We start from the raw sequence: 13,866 nt of genomic DNA on the forward strand, positions 1-13,866 counted from the left end.
ACGAAGGGGGGGGACATGCGGAAGTAACGGATACAGGGAGGGGGGGGACGGGGACGTGCGGAGATAACGGATACGAAGGGGGGACGACATGCAGAGGTAACGGATACGAAAGGGGGGGCGGACGGACATGCAGAGGTAACGGATACGAAAGGGGGGGGACGGACGGACATGCAGAGGTAACGGATACGAAAGGGGGGGGGGGGGACATGCAGAGGTAACAGATACGAAAGGGGGGGGGGGACATGCAGAGGTAACGGATACGAAGGGGGGGACATGCAGAGGTAACGTATACGAAGGGGGGGGGACATGCGGAAGTAACGGATACAGGGAGGGGGGGGACGGGGACGTGCGGAGATAACGGATACGAAGGGGGGGGGACATGCAGAGGTAACGGATACAGGGAGGGGGGGGGGGACATGCTTAGGTAACGGATACAGGGAGGGAACAAAGGGGTAACTGATATGAGGGGGGGGACATGCGGAAGGTAACTGATACGAAGGGGGGGGGGACATGCGGAAAGTAACGGATACGAAGGGGGGGGGGGACGGGGACATTGAGATAACGGATACGAAGGGGGGGGGGGGGGACATGCAGAGGGTAACGGATACAGGGAGGTGGGGGCATGCTTAGGTAACTGATACGAAGGGGAGGGGACATTTGTAGGTAACGGATACGAAGGGGGGGGACATGCAGAGGTAACGGATACAGGGAGGGGGGGGGGGGGGGACATGCTTAGGTAATGGATACAGGGAGGGAACATAAAGGGGTAACTGATATGAGGGGGGGGGGGGGACATGCGGAGGTAACTGATACGAGGGGTAGCATGCGGAGATAATGGCGATATGGGGGAGAGTGGGGGAGGGGGGGGAGCCGCTTTTCGATTGTACGGGGAATCACTTTCTACTAAAATTCAGTGATTAAATTTGAAGGTTTTTTCACATGGACTGTGAAGTAGATTCTACTCCAAAATTATCACCATGTACAACCTGCTACAGCCATTGGCAGCATTCCCACACGAGCCGCACAAGAGAATGTGCAGGACACTGATGCACGGCGGGGGACAGTCTGTAACCGGCGCGCGGTCCCTGCAGGACAGCACAGACTTTGCGGATATTCACGCACCAGACGGTCATTGATTCTGTGAGTGAATCAGGTTCTTCCCGCGCCGTCCACACATAGAAAGGAGTCACCTCTGCATCTGAAGGGGAGAAAATCCATGTATCAATCAGCGACAAACGGCACATCTGCTCTGAAATCAGTATTTTTCTGCCTCTGATCTTTTAGTGGAAATGTGATGTTGTAAGATACATATCTGATGTGTGTGAACGGTCTCCAAGTGTGAGTGCTTATGTCAGAAGATGACGCCGCCCAATGTCTGCAGAGCGCTGCGCCCGCAGGAGGGGACGGCATATGTCGGCGCAGGAGGGACGGCCTGCGCCCGCAGGAGGGACGGCATATGTCGGCGCAGGAGGGACGGCATATGTCGGCGCAGGAGGGACGGCATATGTCGGCGCCACAGATTTAAGAACAAAGATGAGACCTGACAGATTGATAGACTTGTCCCCTCCACCTCTTCTTGCTGGATTCACCCCTGACTTTACCTTTATGCCTTAAATAGACTTAACAGCCGAGTCGTCATTCCAATTTTTATTTCATGAATTGATAATAAACATAAAAGTAAGAAGCGCTGGAATCTTGGAGAAATCGCCTTCTTTCTCCCCCAGGATTTTTCCCTTTCAAATCATGAGTAAAATCTGTCAATTCTGCCCCCGGTGAGTAGGTGAAGACAGTTGGTGCGCGGAATGTTCTATGGAGATGGGAGGAGCTAGCGGCAGACGGACATTCTGCTGCAAGTTCTCCACGAACTTCATAAGCACCAACTGTCACTAATGAGGAAAGTCTGTATTCATGAAAGAAACTTTACCTATGAATTGAGCATGCACCGGCGGTCCCCATTCACGGCTTGGGGAGCGCCAAAATTAGCTGAGTGCACTCCCATGGCTGTGAGTGGAGAGAGCCAGTGTATACGCAGCCATCTTTTCTGTCAGTGCCATTCAGGAATCAGATAAAAACATGGGAACCAGGTGAGCCCCTGTGGATAGGCCACGTCTTCCAGTAACGATGCGGAGGCGCGAGGCTCAGCATGCCTCAGCCTTGTCACTAGTTCCAGTGAATTGATAGACTATGTTAATAAGGCGATGTATAAGCGGCCGCCTCCGCTCGCCGGTAGGTAATCTGTACATGAGACCTCACGCTGTGCATTAGCGGAGCGCCTCGTTACACGGTATTTGCTGGCGTAAGAGATGTTTCATTAGTGTCAGGTTCGCTGTTTGTACACAATTTATTGGAAACACCTTCCTGACCCATTACATGCATTCTGCTCACTTACATATGTCCAACCGCTTCCCGGCTCATACCCAAACACGGGGCCCGAGGGCTACAAATCAGCGGAAAGCACAGGCCCTTCCGTTCCTGCAAACGCCTCGCAGATCTCTCAATCCGACTCTGTAAATAGGACGGCGAGAGGAGCCGGTGTCAGTGTCACTCTGAACCGTGAAATATGGCTCCATTAAAGCGCTGTCACTTCGCCCTGGCAGCCTTCCCGCAGTTTAACCATCTAACCGTCGCCACAGGGGAGCGGAAAAAAATAATCTGCAGGCCGCTGCTAACCTGTGCGCTGCTGCGCGAGGTCTGCGTAGAGGGTGGACGATTTTCTTTTGGAAGAAGAATCATCGCCCCAATTGAGGATGCGTGGGGTCCAAACAATGAACCTCTGCTGCCATCTAGTGGCCACACAACTCAAATGCAAAAAAAAAAAAAAAGAAAAAAAAATCCCCAAAACGTTGATTTCATTTCAAAGAATGCTGAAGTACGTTACCTGCAGATGATTGTGAGCAATTGTTCCCTTTTATCAGCCTTACCTAGCACATAGCCTAAAAAGGCAGAGTCTATGTGCGCAGAGTTTTTTCAGGTGCGTTTTTGGTTTATGACTTCATTTTCCTGTCTGCACACAACTTTGTTTAGCTGCGTTTTTTAGCTTAAAAATAAAAAAAAAATAAAAAATATGGACATGTCAATTAGTCTCCGTTTTTCACCCATGTAATGCATTGGAAAAACGCAGCAAAACGCAGCCAAAAACGCACCGAAAACGCGTTTACTGGTTGTTTTTGCCGCAGGTGCATTTTTTGCGGCCCAAAACCCGCACAAAAATGCACCGCCCAAAAAAACAAAACGCTGTGTGCGCACATAGCCTAACAGTCGTGGGAGGAAGGGGGGGGGGGGTGTTTAGGTTTCAAGTCTCCACTTTCCAGACGTCTTGCGTCCGGCAGTGAATGGAAACCTTATCTCCGTCCCGCTCCGGGATGGACAAGTCTGCGGCTCATTCCATGAGAATGCTCTCGCTTTTGGTCGATTTTGGGAGCCCAAATAATTTGGATTAAAAATTTTTGAAAGAGAAAAAAAAAAAAAAAAAATGGCTTTTGGTCACAACGGACGAGGGGGGCAAGCTGGATTTTTTTGGGGGAGGGGTGGGGGGTGAAATGACAGTTGCCATAGCCTGTGCGGCCTAGTTTAAACTTTTGTTACTTCTATAGCGCCAACATATTCCGCAGCACTGTACAAATAAGCAATCAGATGTGTATGGGGCCTCTAGGGTATAATATAATATAATATATAATATATACACACACACACACACACACACACACACACACACACACACACACACACACACACACACACACACACACACACACACACACACACACACACACACACACACACACACACACACACACACTTCTAGCAGAGAACTTGAAAAGTGTGAGGACCGGAAGCTACATATATCAGCAAGATGGAGGTGTGTTGTCGGTCGTTCCATGGCTCGGAGGCTCTGCTCGTACCCGGTATTTGGCGAGGAGACTGGAGCGGAATCTCCGGTGTAAAGTCATTATTTATAGAGTAGAGCATATGAATTATTTTGCATACGATAAAGACGCCGCGAGCTGCGATCGACGTTCCGGCAAACATTCCCCTGCGCCTCCTGTGACTTTATATCAAACACAAATATTTGGAATTGAAAAGAAAACTCTCCGTATCGCCCACATCAAGGACAACGAACGACGTCCAAAATAATCGCTCTGCAAATGCTCCGGCACAGTCTATCCTAAGGTCCGGACCACTGCCGCACCCCACCACCCCCTGCTGATGAAAAACTACAACTCCCAGCATGCACCACGGACAGAGGAATAGAATGCTAGAATACAGTGAAAACTGACACGTATGAAAGCCAAAAGCACACAAAAAATGCTAAAAATGCAGAATATAGAAATACAGAACTTAAATACACAAAAAAAGATGATTCGATATTATCGATTCCATTTAAGAGAAGTCACGTGTGGACGGCCCCTGTAATCTGCCGTGCGCAGCATCCCCGGGGTCCCGGCCGCCGGCGCACATCCGTATCATCCTCCTACACCTGATTGATGCTATATAAACACACGCACGCTGAACTACTTAGCTCGGTGCATTAGGAGCGTCTCATCACATGGAAACCTGGACTCTAAAAGCAATTTAAAGCATAATTCCATTTTTTTTCTTTCCTTTTTATCTCACCTAAAGTGTCTGCAGAGCGCAGAATCGCGCAGATTGAGAGCGGCCATCGCCTGGGGGCCGCTTATGTGCAACCGGAGCTGGAACAGGATTTAAAGGGCCCTCTCCTGCTCAGACCTGGCGATTGTATATATTTTACACACGCACACACACACACACACACACACTGATGTGGATGATTTTTTGGGGTGCTCGGAGTCGCTCAGTGGTGCAGCCTCAGGCTTTAGCCGGCAGAGGACAGTCCACCACTTGGAAGATGGCATCGGAGAGCTCCTTTATTGGAAGCGTTACTTTCCCCCCCACACTGCTGTTGCACGCCCTGGCTGCAGCATGCTGGGAGATGTAGTTCTCTCACACCCGGACAGGTCACCAGTTTCTATACTGGTGGCAGCTCGGAGCAGGCCAGGCTCAGCACGGTACACAATGTGCCCATAACACAAGCGCAGATATTTTCCCTGGGTATTAATTCAGGTGAACAGTCAACAATCCGATGCCAAGTGCCAGCACCTCCCCCCGCTCGTCTCCATCAGGGTGGCGCAGGCAGCGGGGAGGGGAGGAGTGGGATCTCCTGAGGTAATGTAAACACGACCTGGCACAAGAAGAAAAGGGAGAGCTGCTCCGAGGCTGTGGAAACGCCTTGCCCAAACATACAGGATTGAGGAGCACCAGAGATAGCTCTCTTTTAACCCTTCAGACTGCGGATCCTGCACAGACAGGGCTCGCTCCCACCACGGCCAACGGATCCCGCACAGACAGGGCTCGCTCCCACCACGGCCAACGGATCCCGCACAGACGGGGCACAGCTCCCAATGCCAACGAATAATTCACAGACGGGGCGCAGCTCCCAATGCCAACGAATAATTCACAGACGCGGCTCGCTCCCACCACGGCCAACGGATCGCGCACAGACGGGGCGCAGCTCCCAGGGCCAACGAATAATTCACAGACGCGGCTCGCTCCCACCACGGCCAACGGATCGCGCACAGACGCGGCTTGCTCCCACCACGGCCAACGGATCGCGCACAGACGGGGCGCAGCTCCCAGGGCCAACGAATAATTCACAGACGCGGCTCGCTCCCACCACGGCCAACGGATCGCGCACAGACGCGGCTCGCTCCCACCACGGCCAACGGATCGCGCACAGACGGGGCTCGCTCCCACCACGGCCAACGGATCGCGCACAGACGGGGCTCGCTCCCACCACGGCCAACGGATCGCGCACAGACGGGGCGCAGCTCCCAGGGCCAACGGATCGCGCACAGACGGGGCGCAGCTCCCAGGGCCAACGGATCGCGCACAGACGGGGCGCAGCTCCCACCACGGCCAACGGATCGCGCACAGACGGGGCGCAGCTCCCAGGGCCAACGAATAATTCACAGACGCGGCTCGCTCCCACCACGGCCAACGGATCGCGCACAGACGCGGCTTGCTCCCACCACGGCCAACGGATCGCGCACAGACGGGGCGCAGCTCCCAGGGCCAACGAATAATTCACAGACGCGGCTCGCTCCCACCACGGCCAACGGATCGCGCACAGACGCGGCTCGCTCCCACCACGGCCAACGGATCGCGCACAGACGGGGCTCGCTCCCACCACGGCCAACGGATCGCGCACAGACGGGGCTCGCTCCCACCACGGCCAACGGATCGCGCACAGACGGGGCTCGCTCCCACCACGGCCAACGGATCGCGCACAGACGGGGCGCAGCTCCCAGGGCCAACGGATCGCGCACAGACGGGGCGCAGCTCCCAGGGCCAACGGATCGCGCACAGACGGGGCGCAGCTCCCAGGGCCAACGGATCGCGCACAGACGGGGCGCAGCTCCCAGGGCCAACGGATCGCGCACAGACGGGGCGCAGCTCCCAGGGCCAACGGATCGCGCACAGACGGGGCGCAGCTCCCAGGGCCAACGGATCGCGCACAGACGGGGCGCAGCTCCCAGGGCCAACGGATCGCGCACAGACGGGGCGCAGCTCCCAGGGCCAACGGATCGCGCACAGACGGGGAGCAGCTCCCAGGGCCAACGGATCCCGCACAGACGGGGCGCAGCTCCCAGGGCCAACGGATCCCGCACAGACGGGGCGCAGCTCCCAGGGCCAACGGATCCCGCACAGACGGGGCGCAGCTCCCAGGGCCAACGGATCCCGCACAGACGGGGCGCAGCTCCCAGGGCCAACGGATCCCGCACAGACGGGGCGCAGCTCCCAGGGCCAACGGATCCCGCACAGACGGGGCGCAGCTCCCAGGGCCAACGGATCCCGCACAGACGGGGCGCAGCTCCCAGGGCCAACGGATCCCGCACAGACGGGGCGCAGCTCCCAGGGCCAACGGATCCCGCACAGACGGGGCGCAGCTCCCAGGGCCAACGGATCCCGCACAGACGGGGCGCAGCTCCCAGGGCCAACGGATCCCGCACAGACGGGGCGCAGCTCCCAGGGCCAACGGATCCCGCACAGACGGGGCGCAGCTCCCAGGGCCAACGGATCCCGCACAGACGGGGCGCAGCTCCCAGGGCCAACGGATCCCGCACAGACGGGGCACGCTCCCAGGGCCAACGGATCCCGCACAGACGGGGCACGCTCCCAGGGCCAACAGATCTCGCACAGACTGGGCACGCTCCCAGGGCCAACGGATCCTGCACAGACGGGGAACAGCTCCCACAAGCCAATGGATCCTGCACAGGCGGGGCACGCTCCCACGGCCAACGGATCCTGCATAGGATCAGTGCAGCGAGAGTTATTGTTGCCCCGGAAGAATGGCGCCCATCGTGCCTGAATGTCTAACATTTCCCGGTTAATGCCGCAGAGTTTATATAGAGTGATGCCTTCTAGCGACCTACGGCAGCCGACACATCGGACATCACAGCACAGACATGGAAATGTGCTGCCGAGAAAAACAAGACAACAGGAAGTCTCCAAATAATCCCTGTGTGTTCAGTGTCAGCAGACATTGTGCAGCCATCTAATGCAGATAAACAACAAGCAGCACAGTGAGCGCAGCTCTGGAGTATAATACAGGATATGATTACAGGACTGCTAGGTGTCACAGATACATTGCAGAGTGATACAAGTGAATACGGTTGTATAGTGACAACAAGCAAGTGGCAAAAAAATCCAACCAGGTCTGATTTTTTTTGCAACTTTGTAGTCACAGTCTCCTCAGGGGTCACGATGTTTCACCATTCACTTGTATTGTGCTGGAACAGAGACACCTAGCAAACTGTCTGCACAGCCTGTGTCATGGCCTAAGTCACCGTGTAGCCATACCCGACACATACATGATAATACCGCCAGTGTGTGACTGGAGACCACGGTTCAGGCAGCATAAATCTGTCAGGATCCCTATAACTTGGCTGCTGGGACAGCCATCAGCCAGGGCTTTAAATTTCAGCTCTGGAGCAGATTTCCACTAAATCCACTTCCCATCTGTCTGCAGATGTAGGGTCTGTGCACACAACTAGCATAATAGCAAAAAATAAATAAAAAAATATTTAAAATACATGGGGTCACTGACAAGTTTTTATTTACTTGTATATTTTAGAATGGATCGAAAACACTGATAGAAATGACAAAAACAAAAAGAAAAAAACAAAAGAAAAACAAGCGTGCAAAAGATTTCTGAATTCTTGTTCACTATGCTGCTACTGGAAAATGCAGAAAAAAAAAAAAACGGTACAAAAATTCCACGTGTGAACACACCCTTACACTATGTTTTCCTGTCTGTGAGACGTCGGTCACTTATTTATTAAAAGGCAAAACTCAGAACAGGGGCTACATTATAACATCTCAGAAATCGGGGTGCGACACCCACACAACGTAACCGAGGCTTGTGCTATAACCGGCAGCGAATTCATAGACTGTACGACTTACAGCAATGAGGGGAAGAACGACGGAGACATCACAAACAGATTATATAAATCCTACATGAGGGACAAACGCAGAAAAAAAAAAAAATGAGGAAGAAACCGAGGAATTCGCTTCCTTGTAATATTGTCAGTCTGGTGTCTGCAGCGGCACAGGGCAGTCTGTGCTCTGCAGTGTTATGCAGGAGAAGAACTTTTTAGGTCTTTCAGCTCAATCAGAACACTCGAGGTCAGAGAGGGAATAAAAACAATAAGTCTCCTTATCTTTCCCCGAATTCTTGGAATTTAGCAAGAAAAAGGAACAGATAACGGATGTGACTCTGGATCAGAACATACAGGGTAGAGATATTACCCGTCCTACAAGACCGAAGACCAGTTACTTCTGCAAATTACAGCCGTGACTCCATCACTGGTAACTCCAGGCACTCAACAAGTGCAAAGTGATAAAAAAAAAAAAGATCCAGTGAAGATCTACATTTCCACCATAGCATGGCGCCACCAGGTGTTCACAAACTATAGCAACCTACACATGCAATTCTTTTGGGTCCTGATGGACGCACATGTTCAGTGACTCTCCCCTCCAGGTTTCTACACACGGACCCTCTGCTCACTGCTAGGAAGCCAATAGAAGCAGCATGCCGTCAGATTTGTTAGAGAAAGGGTAAAACGTCCATAGTGTTGTGTCAGTGCTACTCGCAACATTTCTTCTGCAGGAGGCATTAAACAGAACTGAACTGTGAGCTTCCAGGAGGGGAAGGAGACCAAATGAGTACAGAGTTCACCCATGCGACACCAAGGCTGGCACAGGAAGGCAATCCCTTCTAAAAAAATTACTGATGACCATGTCTGCGATCACCGAAATATCTGCCCCAGAGCCAGGAAAAATGTTGGGATACTTTATCTCCCAACAAGAGAACCCATAAAACTGCAAGAGGAAAAGTGGCGCAATCACGCGGCGCCAAGCTGCACGGGACGCATCACACGGGACGCATGACACGGCGCCAAGCTGCATGGGACGCATCACACGGGACGCATGACACGGCGCCAAGCTGCACGGGACGCATCCCACGGCGCCAAGCTGCACGGGACGCATCACACGGCGCCAAGCTGCACGGGACGATCAGTCAGGACGCCACTGAAAATACAGCACAATAAACCTTTTATGAGGAGCATATAAAGAGCATCTCACCTCTGATCACCAAGCTACAGACTATACAGAAATACAAGTGGCAAGAAAACATCTGAGCAGAGATCACAGCGCAGACACAGAATACACAGGGAATACAGAGACATGACAAGTCAGAAGAATGCAGAATAGGGAGTACAGCTCTGGAGCATAATACAAGATAAGTAAAATATACACAATGACTGCGTCAACAGAAAAATAACTGCTGTAACTGTGAATCAGTAACGTAATATATGTACAGAGTGACTGCATCCGCAGAATTGTGAATGCAGCTCTGGAGTATAATACAAGAGGTAACTCAGGATCAGTAATGTAATGTATGTACAGAGTGACTGCATCCGCAGAATTGTGAATGCAGCTCTGGAGTATAATACAAGAGGTAACTCAGGATCAGTAATGTAATGTATGTACAGAGTGACTGCATCCGCAGAATTGTGAATGCAGCTCTGGAGTATAATACAAGAGGTAACTCAGGATCAGTAATGTAATGTATTTACACAGTGACTGCACCAGCAGAATAGTGACTGCAGCTCTGGAGTATAAAACAGGAAGTAACTCAGGATCAGTAATGTATGTACACAGTGACTGCACCAGCAGAATAGTGAGTGCAGCTCTGGAGTATAATACAGGAGGTAACACAGGATCAGTAATGTAATGTATGTACACAGTGACTGCACCAGCAGAATAGTGAGTGCAGCTCTGGGGTATAATACAGGATCAGTAATGTATGTACACAATGACTGTATTAACAAAATAACTGGTGTAACTGCAGACAGTGGATTTTCTTGACCACACTGTATGTAGATTGTATCTGCAGATAAATTATAACATGGTGCACATACCCGGCAAGGGTGAATATTCTTAAATAAGGAACCATTCAGATAATTGTATAATTTATGTTAATGATGATCACAATGTCTTCTGTTTTTACAATGTAATTGTCCAAAGAGAATAAATGGTGCAAGGTTGTATCATACAGAAAGGCACAAACATCTCAGCAAAGCTCCGCACACACCTGGGACCTGACCGTGCCATGAAAGAAGCAATAAAAAGCAAGGGGCGGCTTCTCTAACAAGAGTTACAACTTTTTATAATCTTATATACATTGCCATAATAAAGAGATTCTGTACATCACTATATACACAGTGTAAATCCGGCAATCCTAAACCTCAGTCACAGGAAAATAGAAGTTATAGATCAGAACCGGATCCAAACAAGTCATGGGCTGAAAGTTTAGAGGAGCGCTGCTCCGGTCACTCACCAGCTGCTCCCGGGGAACTCTCTTCTCGTTACCCAGCGAGGATCCACTCTGATAAAAATGGAAAAAGGACAAGAAAATAAATATCAGCCTGAAATTTACACTAAAATCCCATTCAACCCAGAATCAGTGATTAGAAAAGATGATAAGCGACAGGAGCTCTGATGCCGCTCATCTCCAGATAAAAAAAAACCCCTCAAACACTTTTTCTAATCCTGAACATTCCCTTTAAAAGGGAATCTGTCAGCAGGTTTTTGCTCCCACATCTGAGAGCAGCATAATGTAGACAGAGACCCTGATTCCAGCGATGTGTCACTTACTGAGCTGAAATTTTGATAAAATCACTTTTCTCTGCTGCAGATTTACCGGTAGCAGTTATAGAGCTCATGGATATGCTGGACTACCTGCAGAATGCCAAGTAGTCCTGTAATAATAATCTACTGCTGATTAATCAGTGATTTTATCAAAACTACACTAAGCAGCTCAGTAAGTGACACATCACTGGAATCAGGATCTCTGCCCGTACGATATGCTGCACTGAGATTAGGTGGCAAAAACCTGGTGACAGATTCCCTTTTAAGGCCTCTACGATCAGTGTTAGCAGCGTTTTGTACGCAGGGTGTTTTTGCAGCGTTGTACAGTACCAGCACAGTGGATGGGATTTATAGGAATCTCCGGGTAACTGTCCTTCTTTTAATTGTTAGTAAACGGACCTGCGGTGCTGGTTTCCTATCGGCAGAATATCAATTTCTCCTGTGGAAATGTTTAAGTCTCCTGCGCGGGAGAATGCAGAGACTATACTCTGCGTCCAGAACGCCACATAGCCCTGATCGTGGGAATGTGCCCGAACTCATTAATCCTGCAGCACAATCACAGCCGCACCACTGGCAGAGTAATAGAGGTTAGAGGACGAAGGACGAGAGCGAGTGTGAAGGTTCAATGCCCGAGTGATGCAAGAGCAGAAACACCATATCTGAAGAGAGGATGAGAGAAGGAACAATGGAGCCTAAAGCATGGGGCAGGAGAGCGCTCAGGGTCACTATGCAGGGAATATTATAACTGAGGAGGGGGGCTCATTACACAGGGGGTAATATCCCTGAGGAGGGGGGCTCATTACACCAGGGGGTAATATCCCTGAGGAGGGGGGTCTCATTACACCAGGGGGTAATATCCCTGAGGAGGGGGGTCTCATTACACCAGGGGGTAATATCCCTGAGGAGGGGGGTCTCATTACACCAGGGGGTAATATCCCTGAGGAGGGGGGTCTCATTACACCAGGGGGTAATATCCCTGAGGAGGGGGGTCTCATTACACCAGGGGGTAATATCCCTGAGGAGGGGGGTCTCATTACACCAGGGGGTAATATCCCTGAGGAGGGGGGTCTCATTACACCAGGGGGTAATATCCCTGAGGAGGGGGGTCTCATTACACCAGGGGGTAATATCCCTGAGGAGGGGGGTCTCATTACACCAGGGGGTAATATCCCTGAGGAGGGGGGTCTCATTACACCAGGGGGTAATATCCCTGAGGAGGGGGGTCTCATTACACCAGGGGGTAATATCCCTGAGGAGGGGGGTCTCATTACACCAGGGGGTAATATCCCTGAGGAGGGGGGTCTCATTACACCAGGGGGTAATATCCCTGAGGAGGGGGGTCTCATTACACCAGGGGGTAATATCCCTGAGGAGGGGGGTCTCATTACACAGGGGGTAATATCCCTGAGGAGGGGGGTCTCATTACACAGGGGGTAATATCCCTGAGGAGGGGGGTCTCATTACACAGGGGGTAATATCCCTGAGGAGGGGGGTCTCATTACACAGGGGGTAATATCCCTGAGGAGGGGGGTCTCATTACACAGGGGGTAATATCCCTGAGGAGGGGGGTCTCATTACACAGGGGGTAATATCCCTGAGGAGGGGGGTCTCATTACACAGGGGGTAATATCCCTGAGGAGGGGGGTCTCATTACACAGGGGGTAATATCCCTGAGGAGGGGGGTCTCATTACACAGGGGGTAATATCCCTGAGGAGGGGGGTCTCATTACACAGGGGGTAATATCCCTGAGGAGGGGGGTCTCATTACACAGGGGGTAATATCCCTGAGGAGGGGGGTCTCATTACACAGGGGGTAATATCCCTGAGGAGGGGGGTCTCATTACACAGGGGGTAATATCCCTGAGGAGGGGGGTCTCATTACACAGGGGGTAATATCCCTGAGGAGGGGGGTCTCATTACACAGGGGGTAATATCCCTGAGGAGGGGGGTCTCATTACACAGGGGGTAATATCCCTGAGGAGGGGGGTCTCATTACACAGGGGGTAATATCCCTGAGGAGGGGGGTCTCATTACACAGGGGGTAATATCCCTGAGGAGGGGGGTCTCATTACACAGGGGGTAATATCCCTGAGGAGGGGGGTCTCATTACACAGGGGGTAATATCCCTGAGGAGGGGGGTCTCATTACACAGGGGGTAATATCCCTGAGGAGGGGGGTCTCATTACACAGGGGGTAATATCCCTGAGGAGGGGGGTCTCATTACACAGGGGGTAATATCCCTGAGGAGGGGGGTCTCATTACACAGGGGGTAATATCCCTGAGGAGGGGGGTCTCATTACACAGGGGGTAATATCCCTGAGGAGGGGGGTCTCATTACACAGGGGGTAATATCCCTGAGGAGGGGGGTCTCATTACACAGGGGGTAATATCCCTGAGGAGGGGGGTCTCATTACACAGGGGGTAATATCCCTGAGGAGGGGGGTCTCATTACACAGGGGGTAATATCCCTGAGGAGGGGGGTCTCATTACACAGGGGGTAATATCCCTGAGGAGGGGGGCTCATTACACAGGGGGTAATATCCCTGAGGAGGGGGGCTCATTACACAGGGGGTAATATCCCTGAGGAGGGGGGCTCATTACACAGGGGGTAATATCCCTGAGGAGGGGGGCTCA

At 51.9% G+C, this 13,866-nt stretch overlaps 1 protein-coding gene across 1 annotated transcript in view; it reads right to left on the minus strand.

Moving 5' to 3' along the window:
- The window catches only part of PEX14 (peroxisomal biogenesis factor 14), an 87,722-nt gene that overhangs the window by 73,404 nt on the left and 452 nt on the right, over nucleotides 1-13,866 (minus strand). The window contains exon 2 of the mRNA XM_075328188.1: nucleotides 10,922-10,969. Within this exon, the coding sequence (XP_075184303.1) occupies nucleotides 10,922-10,969 (48 nt within the window). The remainder of the gene's footprint in view (nucleotides 1-10,921; nucleotides 10,970-13,866) is intronic.

The sequence above is a fragment of the Anomaloglossus baeobatrachus genome, chromosome 11 (assembly GCF_048569485.1).
Source record: "Anomaloglossus baeobatrachus isolate aAnoBae1 chromosome 11, aAnoBae1.hap1, whole genome shotgun sequence".
In the NCBI taxonomy this organism is placed as follows: Eukaryota; Metazoa; Chordata; class Amphibia; order Anura; family Aromobatidae; genus Anomaloglossus; species Anomaloglossus baeobatrachus.